The sequence below is a fragment of the Hemiscyllium ocellatum genome, chromosome 36 (genome assembly GCF_020745735.1).
Source record: "Hemiscyllium ocellatum isolate sHemOce1 chromosome 36, sHemOce1.pat.X.cur, whole genome shotgun sequence".
In the NCBI taxonomy this organism is placed as follows: domain Eukaryota; kingdom Metazoa; phylum Chordata; class Chondrichthyes; order Orectolobiformes; family Hemiscylliidae; genus Hemiscyllium; species Hemiscyllium ocellatum.
Genome location: NC_083436.1, coordinates 17,294,695 through 17,310,202, shown reverse-complemented (window position 1 = coordinate 17,310,202; position 15,508 = coordinate 17,294,695). Strand labels below are relative to the sequence as shown.

General features: G+C 39.5%; 1 protein-coding gene across 4 annotated transcripts in view; it reads right to left on the bottom strand.

Moving 5' to 3' along the window:
* The window catches only part of inpp4b (inositol polyphosphate-4-phosphatase type II B), a 917,060-nt gene that overhangs the window by 73,435 nt on the left and 828,117 nt on the right, over positions 1 to 15,508 (bottom strand). For all 4 annotated transcript variants that reach the window (XM_060851719.1, XM_060851718.1, XM_060851720.1 and 1 more), the window contains 2 exons: positions 15,191 to 15,323; positions 9,187 to 9,327 (listed from right to left, as the gene is read on the bottom strand). In XM_060851719.1, coding sequence (XP_060707702.1) covers positions 9,187 to 9,327; positions 15,191 to 15,323 — 274 coding nt within the window. The remainder of the gene's footprint in view (positions 1 to 9,186; positions 9,328 to 15,190; positions 15,324 to 15,508) is intronic.

Below are 15,508 nucleotides of genomic sequence, written 5' to 3'. Positions count from 1 at the left end.
TGTGAATATCAAGACTTGCATTGATAAGTGGCCAGTATCACCTGCACTGCACAAGCGCCAGGTAATGACCATCTCCAACAAGAGATAATCTAACTATTGACCTTGATATTTCATGATATTATGATCAATGAAAGCCCTACTCTCAACAGCCTGGGTTTTGCCATTCACCAGAAACTGAACAGGACTAGCCACATAAATATAGTGGTAACAAGAATTGATCAGAGTGATAGGAATCCTGCAGTAACTAACTCTGCTCCTGATTTGCAAAGCTTGCCCACAATCTACGAAGTAAAATTTAAGGAGTTGATGGAATACCACTACTTGCCCTGATAACTGCAGCCCAATCACACTCATGAAGCTTGGCACCATTCAAGACAAAGCAGCCCACTTCAAGGCAACCCATCCATCACCCTTAACAATCAATTCCCATACCACTGACACACTGCGGCAGCAGTGTGTAACATCTACAAGATGCACTACAGTAACTTACTATGGCTTCTCTGACAGCACCATCCAAACTTGCAATCATTACCACCTTGAAGGACAAGGGCAACAAATGTATGTGTACACAACCATTTACAAATTCCCCTCCAAGTGACATAACATCTTAACTTGGAATTATATCACTGTCTCTTCACTGTTGTTGGGTTAAAATTCTGGAACTCCTTGCCTAACAGCACTGTGGGTGTCCCTATATTCCAAAGACTACAGCAGTTGAAGATGGCAGCTCACCACCATCTTCTCAGGCCAATTATGTGTGGGCCACAAACATTGGCTTTGCCAGCAGCATCACATCATATGAATAAGTTATCAAAAAAGCAGAGATTATGAAAAATTTAAAAAGGGAATTGTTTAGGTCCTAAAGCAAAATAAATTGACAGGGCCACGGTATAGGACTGGAGAATTGGACTGGTGAGTTTGCTCAACAGACAGTTGGCATTAATGATGGGCTCAATGACTTCCGCTGTACCTTACTGACTCTCTGACTGTATGAATGACCAAACTCAGACCTGTGATGGTCTGTGTGTTTCAGTTATTTACTGTCAACCCATCATAAATAAGTGCTGAAAAAGTTATATCTTCTAATTTTCCCTAGAATTTCCTAAAGAAATTCAGCATGATTCGTAATGGACATAGTTCGGAGTTCAAGGCAACTTCAACTACAGATACCAGCAGTTTTCTGTTATGTCATGCAAATGGGCAATCTTTATATGTGAGCCAAAATGAATGTTGTCAGGCTAATTAAACATATGGACTTCACAGATGAGTCAGAGCTTATTGTCACCAAGTATCCACAGCCATATTTCAATTTGTCTGTTTAATTTTAAATAGGGGGTGACAGCTAGCACAAGAGCTTTAAAACAAAGAATCTGGATTAAAAGAGACCCATAATTTTAGATGTGGTCAAACAGCATGCGAGGAACAGGAGAGTTAACGTTTCGAGCATAAGCTCTTCAACAGGAATGTGGGTGGGTGGGGCCCAAGAGGCCTGAGAGACAAATGGGCAGGGAAGGTAGCTGGGAATGCGATAGGTAGACGAAAGTAGGGGGTGATGGTGCTAGGTTTGTGTGGAGAGTGGAGCGGAAAGGTGAGAAGAAAGATAGACAGTTTAAGACAACGGTCCCGAGTTGGAGGTTTGGATCTTGGATTAGATGGTGGGGTGGGGGGGGGGTGTGTGGCGGGGAGTGGAGATCGGGAAACTGGTGAAACCGACATTGATCCCATGTGGTTGGAGGGTCTCAAGGCAGATGATGAGGTTTTCTTCCTCCAGACGTCGGGTGGCTAGAAACATTCCAGATGGCTTCCTACTTCAAGGACCACTATTTCCCTTCCTATGTGATCAATAATGTCCTCCAGTGCATCTCCTCTACTTCCTACACTTCTGCCCTTGAACACCACCCATTTAATTGACACAAAGAGGGAAGCCCCCGGTCCTCACCTTCCACCCACCAACGGATGCAATGCATCATCCTCCGTTATTTTCACCGCCTACAATACAGATATACAATTATACAATTCTAGTTGGATTAATTTTCTTCACTGTGCGGTTTTGTATGCTTAATATTTCTAAAAGCTTAACCAATCTTTAAGGTCCTTTGCCTATTTCATCATTGATTGCATTTCTGCTTGAAAATGAATATTTTGGGGAACCTTGTTTGTGACTAACCATGATATGCATCATTAGTATCAAGAGCTATCCAGTTACCATTATTCCAGAACGAAAGCAATCTGAGAAAAGAAAGGTTTGCAACTCGTTTGGACATAAATAAATTACATTTTATAGAAAAATTATGCATTTCATTTTATACAACAAAGGAAAGCAAAAGGGCTCTCTTCTATGCTCCTTCCAAACAGATGATTAAAATACAAATACAAACTACAACAGCAATTTGAGTTTATATGGCCAATTAATGGAGGAGTTAGTAGAAAGCCTTACCAAGAATTGAGCCAAAGGACAGATGTTTATAAGGACTATGAAGGAAGCAAGTTAGTTTGAAGGCCAGAACTTAGGAAAGGAACTCTCAGGCAAAGGGTTTGGGTTGTTAAAGACATGATTATCAATAGTAGGATAAGTAGTGTATAAATACACAAAATGGCATACTCAGAAACAAGCAGAGATTAGCAAGTTTTGAGAAGATTTGTAGCTCAAGTTGAGGCTCTGGATGGATCACCATTAGAAATGACATTACCACAGGAAATGACATCACCAACCCAAAGAAACCCAAACACTTAAATAGAAAGCAGGAATCATCAGCAATGCTTTGTCCGGAGGCTCACTGAAGATTTTACCTAGTACGGGATGAAACGTCTGAAAATGAACCTTCCAACTCAGTGAGCAAACCTACATCCTGAACAAGCAGAGATCACAGTTGGGGGAGTGGGGTAGAAGTGGCATAGGGGTTGTAGCTCAGAGAACGATACAAAGATAAAAATGAGTGAAGCCATTAATAGATAGAGATGTTGGGGATTATGAGTGTATTTAGGTCAACAAGGATAAGGGTAATGGATGAGTTGGACTTCAAGGAAGGATAGAATATGCATAGTATATTTTTGATTAAGCTGAACCTTCTGCTGAGATTGAGTTGGGACGCTGACCTAGAGAGCATGCATGTGGCTGAAACATATGAGGTTTTAGCAACAGATTGCCCAGAAGCAGAGGTGGCAATGATGCAAAAAAGAAACTCCTTGTGATAGCAAGGACTTGGGATTACAAACTCAGCTACTGGGCAAATAGTATATTAAGATTATCTGGTTTATCAGAGAATAGTGGCTGAGGAAGGGACTGAAATCTGTAGCAGAGAAATGGAGTTTGTGACTTCAGTCTTCTCATGTTTACTTGAAGAAAATTGCAGATTACTCACAATTTAGTTTGGATTCAGATCTAATAGAAGGGTAAAAAAAAGTGGTGAAGTACAGCTAACTGCTGTCAGCACCTATATGAAAACTTACTCCTCACCTGTAGATGTTCATGAGGGACAATAAATGGATGAGGAAGATCAGCTATACGCTGATAAGGTCAAACTCATAGGACACTTCAGATCTAACAGAATGTTAATGAAAGAAAAACTATGGCTAAGATTATTTTCATTCATTCTTGGGATGTAGCCATCAAGAACAAGGCTGCTATATTGACCACCACTTGAGATCATGTTGGTGAATCCTTCTCCAGGATTGTTACAGTTTATCTGTTTAAAAGTAGATCACCAATGCTGTTAAGTACGCAATTCCAGGATTTTGATCCAGTGAAAATGAAGAAACGTGAGGCATATTTAGCACTGAAAATTATGTTGACTTAGAGGGTAACCTGAATCTAATAATGCTACCATACCACAATAGCTACTGTTCTTCTAGTTGCTGTTGTTTGGAAGTTTGGCAGATTTAATTGACGAATCTTGGACAATAGCAGTGTACCAGCGAATTAAACTGATAGACAGACGACCAATCAAGCAAATTGCTTTTTTTGTTTGGTATTAAGTTTATGCATTGTTGGAATTGTATCCATTCCAGAGGGCAGGGAGCACATCAATATAATAATAACTTAAGTTTTTAAAAGTAGAAAGGTTTTAAGGAGTCAATAAGTGAGAATTCTCAGCCTCTGACATTTCTTAGCCACAATATTTATGATGTTAGTCCAGTTGAGTTTCTGATCAATGGTTGGTCCTTGATGTAAACAGTGGTGGATTTGATAATGGTAATCAAATCGAATGTCAACAGGAGGTGATTAGACCCTTTGTGCTGAAAATGTTACATACTACTTGTCAGCCTGAGTCCAGTACTTGTCCAGTTATTGCTGTACTGGTATGGGTTAGTTTACAAACGGAAAATTTGTGAATGGAGAAGAAAAACAACCCCACTTTAGACTTTGCTATGGAGGGCTGGTCATTGACATTTAAGGAGTGTCTTTTTTTGTGTCTTTAAAAATTATGGACTACAAGGAAAAAGAACTGTTTAAAAAAAAACAGGGATTTACCAGGATGGTTGCATAATTTCACAGCAAGGAATTCATTACCTATGTGAACTTTGTTTGCTGTGGCTATTAGTCCCTGCAGTACACAGATGATCAGGAGCTGAACAGTTTCTTTTTAACAAGTGAAGCTGATTGGCTCTTAGCCAGCTTAAGAGGGTGATGCTGTTGTTCTCTCCAGAACACTGCATGTTCTCAGCACTAAGAAACACTGGTTAAACTTGAGGGAAACTAGTTACATTTTCTGCAAAAGTTGCTGTAAACCGTGATTTTTGATTTGATAAATCAATGATATTTTCCAAGTGAATCAGTGCTCTGTACTTCTTACTACCAACAAAAACTTCCAAATAAAGACAACTAAATATAAAGGGCCTAGCTAGCTGAAGTAGGATCCCATTGACACCGGATGCAGGAAGTCAAAACAACTGAACTGACTTTCCCGCTTTTTGCTACCTCCATTAATAATCTAATTTCCCTATCTGTTTGTTTGTTTGTGCTTGCGTGTATGTGTGTAGATGTGCAAAGGATAATTTATAAGGGGGTTACAGTTTTTGTTAGTAGTGTTATATATGAATGATTTTTATCTGTTTATCCATAGCTGTAAGTCTAACTATAACCAAGTATAATTTTTGTTTCGTACAGAAGTCTGATCTGTGCTTTCTGTCAACTTTTATCTGAAAATCAGGTAAAATATGGTACTGTATCTTTATGAAAACAATTTTAATATTTGGTACAACTTAAGGGCTAGATTTACAATACATTAGCCTAATGAATCATAACAGACAAAGCTGTTGAAGATATCTACGCCCAGGACATTACCCTGATAATCTCCAGCAATACTGTCTCTGACCACCATATTCATCTTCCTTTGTGTTAAGTATGTTTCCAGTTGCACAAAAGACAGGTACATATTAGAAGAAGTGGCAAGTTATTTAAGGAATTTGTAGAAGAAAGGAAGTTTGGACTTGTACCTTGCAAAGTTAAATGAATGGAGCTTGTTTACTTTAGGAAAGGAAGTGAATGATGGATGTCTTAAGGGGAGTGGAAAATATCAAATGAAAGGAACCTGTGAAACATTTTGTATTTTATGACAAACATCTTCCACTGATGATAGTTGGTTTGAGCTGAGTACAGGAAACATCGGTCTGATGACACATATCCCAATCCTCCAGGAAAAGGAAACACAACAAATCAATTTATTACTTATTGACTATCAGAATTAAATCTGGGCACTGAGGAATATAAATCAACATTTGATTTTGTTTCTGAAATATTGCACAGTAATAATCTATGTGTTATGAAAACAAATAGGATATGACTACCAATTTTGAATAGAACCAAACAACTGTTCCTAAATAAGTCAGAAAATGCTAGAAATCCTGAACAGGTCTTGTAGCATCTGTTGAGGGCTTCTAACACTGTTTTTATTCCAGATATCTACTTTCCCACAGTACTTTGCAATGTTGAATAATTGCTGTGTGGTAAAGCATCCTCCTTTTATACCTCATAATGATAGCAGAATAACAAAAATGTATCAATAAAAATATATGAAATTGAGCTACTCCACCTCAAGTTTGGACTTCATGGTTTACTTGAAGTCAAACAATTGCTACAGCTAGGTGAGGAGAGCTGAACCGTCTCTCCTCTTCTTAAGGATCCATCAAAGACTTTTAATTTTTTTCGCACGTAACTAGATCACAATTCAATTAAACATGGCTAACATGAGGGGTCATAGTTTTAAGCTGGTTGGAGGAAAGTATAGAGGGGATGTCAGAGGCAGATTCTTTACACAGAGTTGAGAGAGCATGGAATGCGTTGCCAGCAGCAGTTGTGGAAGCAAGGTCAGTGGGGACATTTAAGAGACTGCTGGACATGCATATGGTCACAGAAATTTGAGGGTGCATACATGAGGATCAATGGCCGGCACAACATCGTGGGCTGAAAGGCCTGTTCTGTGCTGTACTGTTCTATGTTCTAGGGTGGATATCAGAATTAAGAAGCCAATTACAAGATTTTCTTAAGTGAAAGAAAAAGAATTTTATTACTTATGATGTCCAAGAAAAATAAAAATGCGACATCAAACACAGACAAAAATATGATTATAAAGTTTTAAAAATATATAAAATAGAATCCTGACCATGTGGAAGCAGGCCATTTGGTCCATCAGGTCCACACCAACCCTTTGTAAATGATCCCATCCAGACCCACTTCACTCACCTATCCCTGTAACTCTGCATTTCCCATGGCTAATCCAAACAGTCTGCACATCCCTGGAAACTATGGACAATTTAGCATGGTCAATCCACCTAACCTATACATCTTTGGTCTGTGGGGGGGAAACCCATGCAGACACAGGGAGAATGTGCAAACTCCACACAGACATTTGCCTGAGGGTGGGGAATTGAACCCAGGTTCCTGGTGCTGTGAGGCAGCAGTTGCCAACTACTGAGCCACTGTGCCACCCCTATGTCTAGTACGAAAAGGAAAATCATGATTGGGTAGCTTAAATGCCTTTAGAGACTTTAAGGTGTTTGATTTTAACCAGAAACCATGGTTAGATTATAAAACATAGGAGCAGAAGCAGGCAATTCAGTCCATAGAGTCTGCTCCACCATTCAACGAGGTTATAGCTGATCATAGATAATTCCCAACTCCACTTTCCCATCTTTTCCCCATGACCCTTGATTCCCATACCAATTAAAAAAAAAACTATCTCAAGCTTAAATGTACTTAATGACCCATCTTCAACCGCTCTCTGTGATAAAGAGTTCCATGTATTCATAACCTTCTGAAGGAAGAATTTCTTCCTCAAGTCTGCCTGAAATGTGATTATAGCCTCTGATTCTAAGCTCTCCCACTCTGTCAAGTCCTCTAAAGAATCTTGTATGCTTCAATAAGGTCGCCTCTCATTCTTCATATTCCAATAAGTATAGGCCAAATTTATTCAATCTCTTCTCATAAGAGTCCTTCCGTAGCTGGTATCAGCCTTGTGAATTTTCTCTTTCCTACCTCCAATGCCAGTATATCTTTCCTTAGATAAGGGGGCTGAAACTGTTCACAGTATTACAGCTATGCTGTTTAGTACCTTGTGTAATTGTAGCAAAGCCTTCCAAGTTTTCTACTTCATTCCCTTTGGAATAAAGGCCAACATTCCATTGGTCTTTCCTATTACTGGCTGAGTTTAATTGCTAGCTTTTTGTGGTCATAGACTAAGACACCCTAATCCCTCTGTTCTGTGGCTGTCTAAAGTTTTTCTACGTTTAAATAATATCCAACTCCTTTATTTTTCCTACCAATCACGCATTTTCGCACATTATATTCCATCTGCCAAGTTTTTGCCCACTCACTTAACTTGTCTATATCCCTCTGCAGACTCTGTGCATTATCCTCACTCCTTCCTTACCACTTATTTTTGCGTCATCCGCAAACTTGGCTTTAGTAAATTCACTTTACTCATCCAAGTCATTAATATGTATTGTAAATAGCTGTGGCTCCAAGTTGATCCCTGTGTACCTCCACTAGTTGTATGTTGCCATCCTGAAAACACCCCCCTTATTCTGACTCTGTTTCCCATTAGGCAGGCAATTCTCTATCCATGCTAATAAATTACCTCGAACACTTATCTTTCTAAGTAGCCTAATAGAGTCAAGAAATGTACAACACGGAAACAGATGCTTTGGTTCAACTCATCCATGCCAATCAGATATCCTAACCTAATCTAATCCCATTTGCCAGCACTTGGCCCATTTCCCTCTAAACCCTTTCTATTCATATACCCATCCAGATGCCTTTTAAATGCTGCATTCATACTAGCCTTCACTGTGCTCAGTGATGTAGTTGAGACTTCCTCAGTAAGTGTTTTCAAAGCTAATATAAATACTTTTTTGAACAGTAAAGGAATTAAGGGTTGCAGTGAGACGGCAGATAAGTGGAGCTGAGGCCACAAAATGGTCAGCCATGATATAATTGAATGGTGGAACAGGCTCGAAGGGTGGGATAGTCTCTCCTGTTCATAGTTTTTATATTCTTTTCCAGAATCTAAGGCTTCCCAGGAGATTACTACGAGTGCATCCATTCTCTCTGCAGATATTTCCTTTAATTTCCTAAGGTGCATTCTATCAGGTCCAGTTGACATATCGGTCTTCAGGCCCCCTCTGTTTATCATCAGCAGTAGTAAAGCCTGTCAGTAGCAATGAGATTTTATGTGTACCTTTGTTTCTAATAAGCAAGTTTGTAGCATAAAAGAGCACTGTTCATCCTATCAAATGGATTTTTGTTCAATTTAGTTTTAGAAAGTGCAACATTCAAGATGTAATAACAGTATTTGAAGGTTTTTTTTGTCATTATATTTAAATGTCTGCTATGCTCAGTGCTAGCATTCTTGCCTGAGTCAGAGATTGTGGGTTAAAATTTCACCTCAGACATGAGCAGGGAATCCTGGCCAATGGAGGACTGAGGCTTTAATGGGGAGGAAGAAATCAGTTGAGTAGATAATTGGTTCAGGTCTTGAATATACCAAAGGTCATGTAGAGATGAGAGAACTGTATAACTTGCCCCTTTGTGCAGATTTATACAAAACTGGCAAATGCCCAACAATTCAAGAATTCTTACTCCAACTCTCCACTATATAGCAAATATAACTTTGATTGAATTAAGTTACTCAAAAACAACTCTGCGCACAATGTGGGGCACATTTTATAAACAAAATGATACATGTGTACCTCTCTGCCAGAGTTTGTTGTTCATTTATTCCAATGTTAAAAAATACTGGGTGCACACGCAGCAGCTTTCCATCTTTAATCTCTTGCGGCAAAACTTCAAACAATCTACTGGGAAGCTGAACCTCCACTGTGTAAAAATCTCTGCAAAAAAGAGGAGAGAAGTGAAGACACCGCAGACATTTAAAATGGTATTCCAATCTAGATGTTCAGACATGCTACTGATGGAGCAGATTGTAACTCTATGTGGCATCAGTATGTGTGGAGCCTAAATCAGCAGTGCACCTAAACATAGAGAGTTAATTAAGGACCAGGCCTCAACTTGCCTTCAACTGCAAAAGTTTGGAATGGTGTAAGTGCTGGAGCATGGGAGCTGGAATTCAAGTGGTCCCAAGGATAAAGGAATACTGAGGATGGGCTAGGTAGAGAAAAGATTTGCAGGACCAATATTGTTTCATTAGGAAAAGAAAACACAAAGAATCGGCCGGCTCAGAATTCTTTGTTGGGCCCTGAGGATCCCTCTTGTTCAGGCTTGAAAGGAATCCTTCCAAGGATTAAAGAAATTCATATAATCTGGTCTCTTCCAGTCACTACGAGTGCCAATAAAGTTTCTCTGGTAGGCATGTATCGAGGTATTTGTTCCCATGTTCCAGCATTAAAACTGTCACTGGGCAACAACATTTACATGTCAATTCAGACCCCAATTGCCTTTAGCTGGAGGCTTGGTTGACTTGAAAGTAAGCAAAGATATAATAAAATGACCCATAGTAAATAAGCCAACTTGCCCTATCCTAAACATCCACCACCCTGCCAGCATCACACATTGTTCTCAAATATGATTAGAATCAACCTAACTTCTAAGTAATATATTTAATATACCATATTGAGATGTATAACAGCACAATAACAAAATAAATGTAAGCACAGTGTTGTCTGAAAACCCAAATACAACAGTTTCATAAACAACACTTTAGCAATTAGTTTTAAGATGCGAACCATGGCCTTTGAGTAACAATTAAGCAGAAATAAATTTACCATTCCTAAAATGATAAAATATTCATAAATAATAACGTACCTTATATTTCTAACTTTCAAACTTGAGTTTCTCTGTCTCAAGGCCACACATTGTTCAGACAGAATGTAAAGACAATTTGTTCCAAGCACCTGCTGTTGCTAAGACTGGCAGGTTTCACCATGAATGAACATTTAATCTCTTTGTGCAAACATCCAATTTCTGCTCTGCACTTTGGGCGACAGGGCAGTAAAAAGCTGGAATTCATCATATAAGGACAAATGTGTACAAACCCCACAAAATTGCTGCTCTGCGTTGATGTATATTGGTACTCCAAATGTGGAAGTACGAGATTGTTAGGAACTTGTTGTTAACTCAACAACGATAACAAGACCACATGGCAATATGGTGCATTCTTGGAAGTAAATTATATTATTTTTTGTTGTTGACAAAGAAATGGTGTTGTCATCTTGAAATATTATTTGGATGAAGTGTGAAAGAACTTTTTTACGTAGTGTATTGTGATATGATTGTGGATAATGGTAGCATGGACTAGTGCCATAAAGATTATGTCACCGAGCTAGTGATCCAATGGTTTGCAGTAATATTATTAGTGATCCAATGGTTTGCTATAATGCTCCAGTGAAATGAATTCAATCCCACCATGACACCTTCAGGAATGAAACTCAAATAATTAATCAGTTTTGAAGAAAATGTTCAACAAAAAGTAGCCATATTAACGGTCGCTCAGTGGTTAGTACTGCTGTCTCACAGCGCCAGGGACCCGGATTTGATTCCAGCCTCGGGCGACTGTCTGTGTGGAGTTTGCACATTCTCCCCATGTCTACATGGGTTTCGTCTGAGTACTCCGGTTTCCTCCCACAGTCCAAAGATGTGCAGGTTAGGTGAATTGGCCATGCTAAATTGCCCATAGTGTTAGGTGGATTAGTCAGAGGTAAATACAGGGTAGGGGAATGGGCCTGGATGGGTTACTCTTCGGGGGGGGTTGGTGTAGACTTGTTAGGCCAAAGGGCCTGTTTCCATACCATAGGGAATCTAATCTAATCAAGTTAATGGATTGTTACAAAAATCTCTTTGATTCATCTAAGTTCATCAGGGAATGAAGTCTGCTGTCCAGACACACAGCATATGGCTGACTCTTACTGCCCTCTGAAAGCCGCTCAGTTTCTCAAATTGCTCCTGAAAAGTTATATACTTGAAACAACCAGCATCAACTTAAATGACAAAAATGCACTCGGCCTGGTTAACCGTGTAAAGCTCTGGAAACGTCTGGCGATATGTGACAAAATTCAAAGTGAGGACTAGTCAGGAAACAGCCTGACATAGTCATTTTTATCTTGTTGTACAATTAATGCTCGAGTTCTTCATCACTATTTCTGGGCTTATTCTGAACATCCAACAGAACGACCACTGAGTGCATATAATCAGAAAGGAGTTATTGTGGGAGCCCTCAAAATTGATGTCTCATGGCACGTGGTCATTCATGTGCAAAAATCCTTTTGCTGATTCCCACCTCCCACTCACTCTCAGCTGATGAATCCATGTTCCACCATTCTGAACAGCATTTGGAGCAGTAAGGTTGGTAGGTAGAGCATAGAATGTGGTCTGGGTGGAAGACTTCAATTTTCATCACTAAAATGAGAAGCTTCACAAACCTTCCCATCCCCAATCACAACAAGCCCCAACAAGTCAGTGCAAAAGGAACGGCTGAAGCATTTGCACCATTTTAGTCAATTCATAAGTCATCAATCAATTCAATTTATTCCACATGTTTTCAAGAGGTAGCTGATTACTGCAAAGATTATGGGCCCTAACAACACACTGCCCATACAAACAAACATACCAATTAAGAGGAGTAGGCCACTTGGTCCACTGGGCTTATTCTGCTTTTCAACAAGATCATGACTGATCTGGTAACTCAACTGAATGAATTAAAGAAAAACTCTTGCTTACCCTCTATAACTTTCAACCATTTGCTTCTAAAGAATCTATCTATCTGATGTGGTTCTGTTCGCTGAGTTGGGAATTTGTGTTGCAGACATTTTGTCTCCTGTCTAGATGACATCCTCAGTGCTTGGCAGCCTCCTGTGAAGTGCTTCTGTGATGCTTCCACCGGCATTTAAAATGGTTTGTTTCTGCCGCTTCCGATTGTCAGTTCCAGCTGTCCGCTGCAGTGGCCAGTATATTGGGTCCAGGTCGATGTGTTGGTTGATAGAATTTGTGGATGAGTGCCATGCCTCTGGGGATTCCCTGGTTGTTCTCTGTTTGGCTTGTCCTATAATAGTAGTGTTGTCCCAGTCGAATTCATGTTGCTTGTCATCTGTATATGTGGCTACTAAGGATAGCTGGCTGTGCTGTTTTGTGGCTAGTTGGTGTTCAAGGATACGGATCGTTAGCTGTCTTCCTGTTTGTCCTATGTAGTGTTTTGTGCAGTCCTTGCATGGAATTTTTTACACCAATTTAAACCACCAGTCAACAATCCACAAGCCAGAGACACAGCCATACAGAACGGATTCAGGATGATCCAGGTAATGATTACAGATGCACACAACAGACTACACAAATACAGACAAGAAATTGCGTGCCAAAAATCGTTAATTTCAAAAACTACGAATCAGGAATGGACCCGGACCATAGAACAGGCCGTCACCATCAGACAGAACAGGACCACACACCGCAAAAAAAAAACGGCACTAAAAGAAAAAATGGCCAAACTAACACACAACAGAGAGGACACCACAACACATACCTGGGTTAGAAACCTCTCCCACAGACAGCTCACAGACACGGAAGGAACAATACTGACTCAACTATAACCACAGGGACGCCAAGACAGCAGACTTCCTAGCAGCACTAGAATGCACACTCAGAAACAACGGACTAACAGAAGAGACACAACAAACATTGAGACAAAGTATTGTACCCCTGATAACAAGGAAGAGACAAACACGCAACCTCAACACCAAGGAGAGGGAAGCACTAAAAACACTAAGAAATTATAAGAATGTAATCATACTACCAGCAGACAAAGGCAGAATGACGGTCATCCTGGACAGAGTTCATCCAGAAAGCGCAACAACTACTTGCAGATACCAACACCTACCAAAAGAGGGAGTTTGACCCCACCCCACAGCTCACCAATAGGATAAACAACACACTGAGGAACCTGCAAAAAAACAGACAGATAACCAGGTTTGACCTTCAGAGAATGAAACCTGAAAGCAACACCACCCCCAGATTCTATGGACTACCTAAAGTGCACAAACCAGACACCCCACTCAGACCCATCGTATTGCTACCAGGGACACCATCACACAAACTGGCTAAAGAACTACAGCAGAAACTGAAACACCTGATCAGCGGATCCAGACACTCTATACAGTCAACACAGGAATTCTTGGACATCATCAGAAATATACACATAGACAAGGAAGAAACTATGGTCTCATTTAATGTAACGGCACTGTTCACCTCTATCGACAAAACCCTAGCCAGAACTATAAATGCTGGAGGAAACAACACAGAAGTGCTTCACAGGAGGCTCCCAAGCGCTGAGGATGTCACCTACACAGGGGATGAAACATCTGCAACACAAATTTCCAGCTCAGCGAACAGAACCACAACAATGAGCACCTGAGCAACAAATCTTCTCACAAAGTTTGAATCTATCTTTCTGTGCCTTTAAAATGTTCAAATACTCTGCTCCTGCAACCTTTTGAGGAAGAGAGCTCCAAAGATTCATGATTGTCTGTAAGAAAAATATTCTCCTTATTTCTATCTTAAATGGGTAACCACTTATTTTGGAACAGTGACTTCTATTTGCAGATTCTGCTGCAAGAGGAAATAGCTTTTCCATGCACATCCTGTTAAGACCTGTTAAGATCTCATATGTTTCTGTCAAATCATCTCTTATTATTCTAAACTCCAACAGATAAACTGCCACTCTTACTTGGTTTACCTACACGTGACTCCAGACCACAATAACATGGCTGACTCTTGACGGTCTTCGACAAGGGCCTAGCAAGCCACTCAGTTGCATAAACTGCTACAAAGTTTAAAGAATGGTAAGAGCCTGGATAGACCATCAGGTTTGGCATCGTTCTCTTTTGTAGCATCAAGAGTTTTACTGACAGTTTTAAGTTTTGTGAGCAACCAAATGCTACATGTTGGAAATTTTTTAGATCAGTTTTTAAAAAAAAAACTAGCCCTCTTTTACCTCAAACTATCCAATACGACTTTAAATGCAAAATCTGTTAATGTGAAACTACATTGCCAAGAACAATCTATTGTTCAGAAATGGTGGCAGGTCTAAACCTTTATCTCCCTGTCTTGCTGACGAGATTCTTGCAACAACTTCTTGTCTTCTATACAAGTGCTTCTTCAGAAAGGTCAATATTGGTAGTCCACCTATTCAAAATGTTGTGAAGTACAAATCCTTGATTAAGAAGGGTCAAACAAATTTTATTAAAAATATTCCTTGCAACATTTCATTTCCACTCAAATCGTATGAAGAAGGAAATTTCATTTTATAATCGTTGGTGCAGGCTTGGAAAATATTAGATGGAAGATTAGGTATTTTTGGCACTTGCTGGTTTTGAATAAAAAGCTGAGGTGCATGTTCCAGCTTCCAACACTTAACACTTTAAAATCAAGTTTTCTTACCCCAGCAGCAGACTTATCAACCAGGTTAATCAAAAAGCATACAACATTAAATAATTTCACCTCCTCACATGGGCAATAACAATCTGGTTCTATAGGTACCCATCATTCTAGCCAAGTCCACAATATGTCATGTACAGAATGTCTCAATTCAATGATCTTTGACTAGTTTTAACTTTAATCAGAAAATTCTATGAAGTGTACTTTGATACTGGATCATATTGTTTAATGTTGCAGCTTATTGATCAAAATTAATATGTTAAATGATAAAACAATTACACAACTATTTGTTACTGTTCTGAAAATGCTGCTTACCTGATTCCAGTCACAACAGGACAAAGATTGGTACTGGCACTCTCCTCCAAATGTGCTTCACCAACTTTGAATGTCACTTTCTGTAAATCTATGATTGCAACTGACATGTCCTCTAGCATTCCAATCTCCTCGCCTAAAGATTAAAACAGACACTCTTTAAATGTCAGCTTTTCTATAAATCCTACAAAACTGTATCAAAAAGTGGAATGTCCCAGGTTAAATAGTAATTGTCTTAAAATAAACTTAACAGAACTTATTACTGTTAACTCCCCATTATCCAGTATATATTTGGAATGGGGGGGGTGCCAGCTACATGAA